The sequence below is a fragment of the Ochlerotatus camptorhynchus genome, unplaced genomic scaffold (genome assembly GCF_037179485.1).
Source record: "Ochlerotatus camptorhynchus isolate MF236.1 unplaced genomic scaffold, CSIRO-AGI_Acam_v1.1 ptg000986l, whole genome shotgun sequence".
Classification (NCBI taxonomy): Eukaryota; Metazoa; Arthropoda; class Insecta; order Diptera; family Culicidae; genus Ochlerotatus; species Ochlerotatus camptorhynchus.
In genome coordinates this window covers 43,009-53,758 of record NW_027041419.1, presented here as the reverse complement: position 1 = coordinate 53,758, position 10,750 = coordinate 43,009, and the positions used below count along the sequence as shown (strand labels likewise).

The 10,750-nt window shown below is 44.0% G+C and overlaps 1 protein-coding gene across 1 annotated transcript; it reads right to left on the bottom strand.

Moving 5' to 3' along the window:
- Positions 1–5,392: 5,392 nt before the first annotated feature.
- Positions 5,393–6,136, bottom strand: LOC135715655 (uncharacterized). Its single transcript, XM_065238831.1, has one exon. It carries the CDS (start codon positions 6,134–6,136, stop codon positions 5,393–5,395), a length of 744 nt encoding a protein of 247 aa, XP_065094903.1.
- Positions 6,137–10,750: the final 4,614 nt, after the last annotated feature.

Below are 10,750 nucleotides of genomic sequence, written 5' to 3'. Positions count from 1 at the left end.
AAGCTTAGATGCTGCATCCTTTTCTTTAATATCAGTGCGGTCTAATGATGCTGGAGAGATAGTATCCCAAAGGCTGGGAAAGGTACCGCGGAATTTCCATCCTACCAATAATTCAAAGGGCGTAATTCCTAGTCGCGACAAAGGTCGAATTTTGTTGTGCGTATGAACATACTTCTCCAATGCTGCTCTCCAGTTTTCTTTATCCAATTTGGCGGCCGCTAACGCATTTTTGATGCCACTATTTTGTCGCTCTACGGCGCCATTCAATTGTGCACTTAACGGAATGGACTTCCGTATCTTGATACCTCTGTCCTCCCACGTCTTAACAAATTTATCGCTCTGAAAGGGTGGTCCATTATCACTTTGGATCGCCAAAGGATAACCCCATACTTCGAATATTTTGCCCAAAGCAGCGTTGGTTGTATCTGCATTGATGTTTTTCATCTCAATCACTTGGATGTACCTGGAATATTGATTGATTGATTATCACTATTATGGTGGCTCTCAGCTAAAGGATGTACCTGGAATAAGTATCCACTACTACCAAAAATTCTCCATGGCCAAAATCTTTATCCGTGAAAAAATCGATTTGCAATATCTCCCACGGTCCTTGTGGAAGCTCCCTACTGGGAAGAGGTGCATTTTTCTTCGAAAGTCGTAGGCATGTATCACAATTATCTACATATTTCTGAACAATTTTACTCATTTCGGGCCACCAGAAATTATTTCGCAGTATTCTTTTCATCGATGCTACACCTATATGGCCTTGGTGTGATAATTCGATTGCCTTAGTTCTCAAATTCAAGGGCAATATTACCCGATCCTCCTTGAAAATTAGAGCACCCATCAACCGTAAATACTTAGCTTGACATTCGTAGGCCCTCAACTCCGTGCTCCATGCACCAGATTTCATAGATTCCCGAATTTCAATCTGTTCCTTGTCGATCTCTGCTTCTAGCTCAATTTCGTTCCAATTCATTTCCATATTTGCCATATCAAGTACGAATAGTAAATGTCCTTCAGATGAGTCATCGAAGGATCTTGCTGGTACTCTATCGACTACCAATCTAGAGAGCGTATCTGCTATGTTCATGTCTCCTGGGACGCACTCAACGGTGAAATCATATGGCTGCAGCCTGAGTGCCCATGCCTCTGCTCGTGAAACAGCCCTTTTTCCGATGCGATGCATGCCTCCGAAGATGAATTCATTTGATTTTGCATCTGATCTGATCTTGAAAGTAGTGCTTAACAAGTAATTGGAGAATCTTTCCACCCCCCCAAACCCTCCTTCTGCGTGTGTGGGTATTTTTGTTCTGCCGACGATAAAGCTTTCGAAGCGCAAGCAATGACTCTCGGGTTGGATTTATCATCGAATTGCACTAGGACAGCTCCTAAGCCATGAGGCGAGGCATCCACATAGAGCTCGGTTTCATCAGATTGATTGTAATAACCCAAGGTCTTGATCTTTGTCCAAGCGGTGCGTCGTAAGTAATCAAATTCTAGATCTAAGTCATCGGACCAGTAGAAGTGATCTGCTCTTGCTAGTTCTCTCAACCACCACGTTTTGTCTGCTCGATGAGGAATGAATCGATCGACGTAATTGATTAACCCCAGAAAACTCCTTACTTCATCTTGGTTTTCTGGTCTGCGAAAGCGTTGAATTGCCTTTATTTTCTCATCTTCTACACTCCATCCGTCAGCAGACAAGTTGAATCCCAAAAACGTCACTTCTTGTTTATTTAATGAGCATTTACTTCCGTTGACCTTGACATTATGATCCTCTAATCGCTTAAGAACTTCTTTCAGGTTCATATCATGCTCGTCTTTTGTTTTTCCAGATACGAGTATGTCATCCATGTAATTGACCGTTCCCTTGCATCCCGATAGAATTACAGACTGCATGATATCTTGAAAAATATCTGGAGCATTACAAAGACCAAAAGGTAACCGACGACATCGATATAGCGCATCACCTGAGAAAAAGTTGGTCAAATGTCGACAACGCTCGTCAAGTACAACATGAAAAAATGCATTCTTGAGATCGATGGTAGAAAACCATTTTGTCCCGTGCAACTCCATTAGAATAGATTCAAACGTCGGCATCTTAAATGGGGTTCTGTGAACACATCTGTTTGGACCTCTCAAATCAATAACCAAGCGAATGTCATTTTTTCCTTTTGGAACAACTAGCAATGAGGAGCAGAACGATTGGTCCCACTGTACGAGCCATCCTCGGCAATCGGCAGTTTTTTGCGAAACGTTGACAGAATGAAGCAACTTTGATAAGATGCGACAGTTGTGAGTAATCGTGGATTAGCGAATCGTCAAATGTGACACTTAGGAGTACAACCGTTTGCCGCTGCTCAGGTGTATGATGCTGAATGTCGGTAGACGTTAATGGAATTATAGGAGCTGGCCACGATTCCACTTCATTCAGCAAGTAGGACGGCCCATGCCCACACAGTGCATCGTTCTTGATATCATCTGGTTGTACTCCGCGAGATAAACGATCGGCGGGATTTTCTAGGGTTGGAACGTGCCGCCACTGGGATCCTTGGGTGAGTTTCTGGACCTCCGATACTCGGTTGGACACGAATATCTTACAGGACGAAGGTGGTGAATTAATCCAGTGCAAAACGATCGATGAATCTGACCAGAACGTGACCGCAGAGTCAAACTTGGTTGTTCTACGAATGGTATCAGCCAACTGGCTTCCAAGTACGGCTGCACAGAGTTCCAACCGTGGGATGGAATAACCACATACTGGAGCAACACGTGATTTTGCTATGAGCAAATGGCTTGTTCGTTTAGTGGAAGGTCCTGTTGATACTGTGTAGATGCACGCTCCATACCCTTTGGAAGAAGCGTTGACAAAACAGTGCAACTCGTAGCTTTTTACACTCTCTTCGAACACCCACCGAGGGACTCGAAGATTCCGAACGATACCAATTGTTGTTCGGAAGGACAGCCACCATGATTGCACAACGTCCGGTAGCTTTTCGTCCCAGCTAAGTTTCTCCTGCCACAATCGCTGCACAAACATCTTCGCACTGGCCACCACTGGTCCGACCAGACCCAAGGGGTCAAATAACTGCGACATCTCCGATAGTACGAGGCGCTTCGTAACGTGTGGCAGGGCTGGAAAATCAGGGACCTTGAATCCAGATACGTCCTCCTTTGGAAACCATAGTAGGCCTAGTACCTTGATCGATGCAGATCAGTCGAGTTCTAGCGGCAACTGATGCTCCTTTAGTTCTTCTGGAAAATGTTCCAGAATACTGGGGTGATTCGCGCTCCACTTTCGCAGATTGAAACCACCTCGCTTTAGTAATTCGGTCAGCTGTATGCTGGTTTCAACTAGAGCTCCGATGCTCTCGGCTCCAGTTAAAACATCGTCTACATAAAATTCTTTCTTGACAATGGGGGCAGCAAGTGGAAAGTCATGCCCTTCATCGTCCGCCAGCTGGTTTAGGACTCTGGTTGCTAGATACGTAGCACAAGATATGCCATAGGTGACAGTGTTCAAGGAATAGGTTTTCAGTGGCTCTGATTCGTTTCGGTGCCACGCAACTTGCTGTAGTAGGCGATCGTCCGGATGAACCAAAGCCTGTCGAAACATTTTCTCCACGTCTGCTTTCATGACGAATCGGTGGAAACAAGAGTTGACAACGATGCACAACATGGAAGGCTGAACTGTTGGTCCTGTGAGAAGAAGATCGTTCAAGGAGAGCTGGTTGCTGCTTTTAGCCGAGCCGTCGAACACGACTCTTATTTTGGTTGTTGACGAGTCGGGACGATGGACTACGTGATGGGGCAGGAAATACTGGGGTAACGCGACGCGAGTCTTCACTTCCTCCATGTGGCCTAACCGTTCGTACTCCTCCATGAAATCGGTGTAGCTCTTTTATAGTGTTTCATCGGAGCGGAACCGTCTTTCAAGGGCAGAAAATCGACGAGCTGCTATGTTCCACGTGTCTCCAATAGACGGTAGAAGTTCTTGCCTAACAGGTAGACGCACTACATAACGACCGTCGGCATTGCGACTATGTGTAGATGCGAAGTGGGCTTCGTACTGTTGTTCTTCGGCAGTCAGGCATTTCCCGACATCAAAGTTTTCCACTTCCCAGAACCTTTTCACCTGTGCGTCCAGGTTGTCGAAAGCGGAGACCAAGCAGATAAGTGGAGTGGTCATCGAAGCGGGAACCTTTCCCGAGAATACGTATCCGAAGCTTGTCTTCTGGAGTGGTGGTAGCTGGTCATCGAACGGAATCTGCTCGGATTGCAGAATGAACGGGATAAGCTCGGCACCGATAATTAAATCGATACCGTGACTTTGATAGAAGTGTGGGTCTGCTAACGGTAGATGCTTGGGAATTTTTCACGTGTTAATATCCACCGTCTTCATTGGAAGGTTCACCGTTAGTTTCGGCAACACCAGGCAATGCAATGGGAATTGTTGTGACCCAAATCGGGATGAGATGCTCACCGAGACTACGTAACGTACGTTGACAATTGCTTGCCCAATGCCGCTTACAGGCATGTTGATCTTCACTCGGTTGAGCGATAAACGTTGGCACAACGACTCGGAAACGAAACTTGACTGTGAGCCGCTGTCTAGGAGTTCACGAGCGATTTGACTGTGCCCGAGGTTATCGTGGATATTCACTAGTGCGGTGTACAAAATCACAGTATTTTCACCAACATTTGCTGGTGCGACGGTTTGACAGGCGGTGAAAGGAGGTGTGACTATTTCCGACGGGGGCAGGCGAGGCGCAAATACCAACGGCGACGAGAGCGGGTACGCACGATTGACCGAAGTGACATCCGGGCCACTATTGAACGGAACCGGAGGAGAAAGCGACAGATTGGGATTTGTTTCATGCATTGGGAATTCAGTGTGTTGACTGTTTGGTGGAGCTCCACCCATCATCAAGGAGGCGGACGACGGGAGATGAAGCAAAGTGTGGTGCTTCTTTTGGCAATACTTGCAGCACCCACTGGTACAGTTTCTTGCTTCGTGGGATGCTTTGATGCAATTGATGCATAAGTTGTTCCATTCAACTAAATCGAAACGTTGATGCGGAGTTTGATCACGAAAGACCTCGCATTGGAACAGACAATGCGCTTGTTTGCACGCAGCGCATTTAGAAGTTTGTTCTGTGGCCGAATGGGCCAACACTTGTCGTGACTTCGTAGGCTTGGCCTCCATCGACGGTGTACAAACTAATTGGGAGAGCTTGAGGGACTGCAGTGTGCGTGAGTGATCATGGATAAACTTTATGAGATCGTCGTACGAAGGACGCTGGGTTTTGTCACGGTTATTTTCCCACTGTTTCTGTGAGGTGGCATCCATACGACTGAAAAGGAGCTCCACCAACACAGAATCCCAATGCTACGCCTTGGTTTCTAGAGAGTCCAAGATTTTCACGTGTTTCTCGAACTCATCTGCCAGTTCAGAAAGGCCAGAAGCGGACTCATTCCGCAGCGGAGAAACCGAAAAAAGCGCAGAGATGTGTTGCTTGATCAACAAATTCTTGTCCTCGTAACGATCTGTTATCAACTTCCACGCAACAGTGTAGCTGTACGTAGAAACGGCAAGAGATGAGATGATACGAGCAGCATCCCCTTTCAACGAAGCTCGAAGATAATGTAGCTTCTGAATGTTTGTTAATTGGTAGTTGTCATGGATCATGGATTTAAACAAGTCATGAAAGCCAGACCAATCTTCAGGGTTCCCATCAAATTCTAGGATTTTTAGCTCTGGGAGGCGCACACCAGAGGAAGGGAGCATAATCTGATGTTGTTGTACGGGAGCAGGCGGATTGGCTTGGGTAGGATCTAGAAGCTTTCTCGTAAGTGAACCCTTCAATCGATAGTACAAGTTCTGAAACTCGGCTCGAGTTTCAGCGGCGCCAGGGTCATCACCGCAAAGTGCTTCAAGCTCCATATCAACGTGTTCCAGCTCATCCCATAACTTGTCCAAACGATCATGCCGAAATGGAATCTCGGCTGCTTGCGAAAGATCATAATTTTGGTCAAATTCGCGAATCAATTGCGCTGATTGCAGTAGATTGCCCCGCTTGGCACCCAGTTGTTTCAGCTGCTTGGCCTTTTTGCTCCGCGTGGCGGTAGCCATTCTGCCTCAACAAAGAAAAAGAGGTCACTCACCTGCTTCGACCGTACTTAACCTTTCGATCGTTACGACGTGGACTTGTTGGATGAAATCTTCTCGGCGATACTGCGACGATGGTTGGCCAAACGGGTACTTTGACGACGGCACTCTGGGGCGGTCCAAATCCTATGCAGTCCAAAATAGCTACAGCAGCAACCGGTAATTAATTATCTCCAACAGCACGACACTCTTTGCGGGAGCGGTGTGGCAATCTTTCTCACAACCTCAGCGTGAGGAAAAACAATCACTAAACGGTAGCTTCTATTGTACTGGGCAGATACACGCAGTGAAAGCCCACGCGGGACGGTTCGAATGGTTATAAATTTTCGCGACGAATTGATTGTTCCGTTGGAACGCAATCACTGTCCGGAATGTGATCCCGGGTTTCGGCACCAAATGTTCTTGCTTGAGTGCCGGAATCTGGCCGGCACGACGACAAAGGCGAACTTGTGAACAACGGCGAAATTATGGTTTTAATCACTGGGCGGACTGGCGCGAACCGAGATAGTTTTCGGACGAGAGTGCAGAAACTGGTCTGTGTTGCTTTGTATTTCTTAGGTATCTGATTTATTTGTCGTGTTCAGTGTGAGGTAAAGCGTAATCAATTTGGGATGTATATAGATGTATAAGTGTAGAAGCGGTGTTCTGGGTGGTGGGTATTTTTAAGTTTATTTATAATTCATTTTGTATGTATAATTTACTCGTAATTTAGTGCTTTCATGTTAGTACTATAAGTTCTGGGTCGCAACAAGTAACCTTGCTCGAATCGGCAACCAAGGATCAAGATGATGAAATACTAGCCCTGCGGAAGGAAAATGAAGCCTTCAAAACACTATTCGGTAACAAAAGCCTCTCAAAGCTTCAACGTCAAACCAACAAAAAGGAGCAGAAGGCACCAGCTACGACCGATCCGAAGCCAAATCCAAGACAAACTACCCTGGACCATTTTTTGGAAAGTTCACTTTCAAAAAAAGTTCTTTCGCAGTTCTTCAGAGAATCAGTTTGCTGAAGAACTAGCTATGTGATAATCGCGAACGAAAAGAGAATAAAAGTTCCCGAACGAGATGTGCGAAACAGTTCAGCAAACGATTCCGAAATAGAATTCCGATTTCACTCTTCCAACCTATTTCACACAAAAATCGAGAAACGAGATAGCTGAGGTTCTTGTCTTCTATGTCTTGTTTCGTCACGGAGTAGAATGAAATTTTCTCGCTCAATGTCTGCCACTCTGCTGATGTTTTCATTTTCTAGATTAGGTTTTATGCTTCATGCATGCTGCTATTTAGGTTGCCTGCCCTTGCGTTATAATTGGTGGCAGTATGCATTTAATACACATTTATAGCCTAAGGCTGAAAGTCTCGTTAATAAAGGAAAAAAATAAACATTTATACGGTTTTCACTTTCTGTAGCTCTGTTTTCTCAATAGTAATTTAAAATAAAAACTTAGCCGTTGGGTTGTTCTGTTTATTCGCGATGCTATAATTCGTAAAGACCGACTTAAGTGTATTTTTAACTATTGTGGAAAATAGTGAAAAATTCGAAAAAATATGGACATTGTTTTCTCTTTTTTTTTTGAACTCTTATGAAATGTCTTCTTTTTCTTTGTTTTCATACACATGTGTAACAAACGTAAGTGGCTGTTCATAAACTACGTAGACCGATTTTTAGCGATGTTAGACCCCCCTCCCCCCGTTTAGACAATCGTCCATACATTTTTTTTAAACTTGTATTGACCGTAGACATTTGTCAACCCCCTCTAAAAGAGTCTACGTAGTTTATGAACAGCCCCTAAATGTTGGGTGGAGATATCAATGATTTATTTATTTCTTTCTGTAGCTGTATAATGGCTTAATTAATGCGGTGTATGGTAACGCTAAAACATCGGAGATGAGTTTGGAATTGATGTTGGAGGTGAACAAAAAGCTTCAGTTGGTATTAGAAGACACGTTACTGAAAAATATTACTCTTAAGGTGAGTATAAAACATGTTGTCGATCATAATTCCAGGATCAAGAATCAAACATTTTCCTACCTCCATAAAATGATACAAACATAACTTACATAACTTTCATATTAACCAAGATGTAACATCAGTTTTCAATGAAAATTTGCGAAATGGTAATGAAAAATCAAAAATTTCTAGTTAAACATTTCAAAAGGTACTATTTGCATTGATCGATTTTCCTCAAAGACTTTCACATTTTAAGTAACTTAAATGCAGTCCCTGTCGTGTTTGGGGTTTTGGATGCTAGATATGAACCTCTTATATCAAACTATATATTTTTAATTTTAATATTCACTGGAATCTGGCAACTTCCCCAAAAGATGGAATAGCTCCAACCTAGTACCTATTTTTAAAAGTGGCAACAAACCTGACACACGTCAAAAATAGAGTAAAAACATGTTACATTGATTCTTCAAAGGACGTTCAACAATAACAAATTTACTTGAATTCGTCAACTATTAAATGATTGCAATGGACAATGGAAACCATGTATAAGCTCTAGGGTCAGTTTCATGAATTGAGCACTTTTTTTGATGTTCCGGATCTTCCAGTAGACCATTAACTGGTCAAAACTCAATGATAAAAAACACGGAGTCCTAGAATCGGTGTCATGGATTGACCACTTTTACGAATGTACCGGATCTTCCGGTGAACGTGGTCCATATTTCGGTCACAACTTCAAATTCCTTCTGATAAGACGTCTATGAGTGGTTTTTACAAAACCACGAAGCTCTCGGATCAGTTTCAACAATTGACGCCTTATACCGATGTTTCGGATTTTTCTATGGAACATCACGTAGTCTTCAAAGTCACAGCTCTCAATTAATTCTGATAAGACGTCTATACGTCGAACTTGTTTGGAAATCTCTGTGTGACAATAGAAAATATTTGTGAAAATAAGTGAAACATCTGAAAGCCAACGCAAGAGCGCAGAAACTGACACGGAATTGGACAGTTTATGTACTTCTGCATCGACTTTCAGATGTTTAACTGATTTTAAAGCTGAACAACTCACTAACATTGCCTGTTGTTGAGTTCGAGACATGGACCCGCAATCCGGCACACGAAGAGAGCCACCAGCCATGTTAATCTCAGTCCCCAAATAAAAATCGTAGAAAATTAGAAACATTTTAATCCTACCCATCGTATGTGTTCAGTTCACCAACAGCCGAACTGAAGAAGAAGCAGCGTCTAGCAGTGAGCAGGAAATGTATTACTAACGCCAGCCCCTTTTGCAAAGTGAACAAGACTGGGAGCATAATAGCAGGGGTACAACCATAGAGGTAACTCTAAGACTAGAAGGTCCCGAAGAAACGTGCTCAACTTTTTGGCTCAGCTCTGGTACTGTTTTCGGTCCCAAGCTAATCGATTCACCCCTCGAAACATAGGAAAATCCACTAACCCCTCATTTTATCTTGATACAACTGAGAGAGAACGCCCGCCCCTTTTGCAAAGTGAGCGAGAATGTGAGCATAAAAGCAGGGGTACAACTGTGAGGGAACGCAACTTTTCGTTCAACCATCGACTGTGTCGCACCAAGCAAGTGCAAAGAAGCCCATCCAGGAAGCAGAACAGAGAGCATCTGCGATATCGCGATTAATTTCACCGTACGGTGCACATCGAAGTAGAGGAGAGCTACAACAGCATAAAAAGGAATGTGTCCACTGCGGTGCATTCAGTATAAATTTAGCAGTTGAAGAGAGAACATTAAAATTAAAAATATGTAGAGAAGGAAAATATATCCGTGTGATAAGTGAACTTCTCCCGCGCTTTGCATCCGATCTCCGAACGTCCAATCCAACACTCACCATCATTACAATAAGAGTTTTAGAAGTTTCAGCCTTTTTCAAGTTAGCGAGTTATTGCAAAGGTTGGTGCTAGCCAAGCTAGTCCAATCCAACCACGTCGTGGCTATCCGAGTGAAGCCAAGTCTATGTGTTCGGGCCAGCTGCCCTCCTGGGAAGGAACGCGAAGGTTCCTGCTCCCACCCGGCTCGGTTTTCGAAGGGAACACGAGTACCGTCAACCGACCAGTGCAGTACAGTCCACCGTAGCTTGAGCAGTATGAAACCAAAAAAAATATAAAACTTTTTTGCTAAATTTACTCACAATTTCTTCAAAATACTGAAATAAAAATAATGAAAAACTCAGCAAAAACAAATGTAAAAAAATAAATTACTTATAAAGACAGCAATTTCTCTACTGACATAAACAGAAATTTTTGAGACTTCAGAGATTGGGCTACAAATGGTGAGTTGACAACCTGGAACGAGCGGAATAGCTAGCCCTGGTCCTCACAAGTTCCTACTTCACGCCTCCTCGAGTCAAATGATAACAAAAGACTACCAGCTGAAACATGGACACAGCTGGGTGGCGTAGCCTGGGGAAAGTTGCCAGTCCGGCAATAGCAAAGTGAAGAGGCGCGACGCAAACACTGGCGTGGTAACCATAGTACGGTGATAGAGGAAATGCTTCACCAAACCTGAGCGTCTGTTCACCATGGAGGTACGGCTCATAACAGCGTCTGTTCTCCATGTTAGGAGCGGCTGATCACCGTCCTAGTGCCAGCGTGAGA

What these genes read in the sequence shown, in the direction of transcription:
- LOC135715655 (XM_065238831.1), bottom strand. Translation starts at nt 6,136, where the DNA reads ATGGCTACCGCCACGCGGAGCAAAAAGGCCAAGCAGCTGAAACAACTG.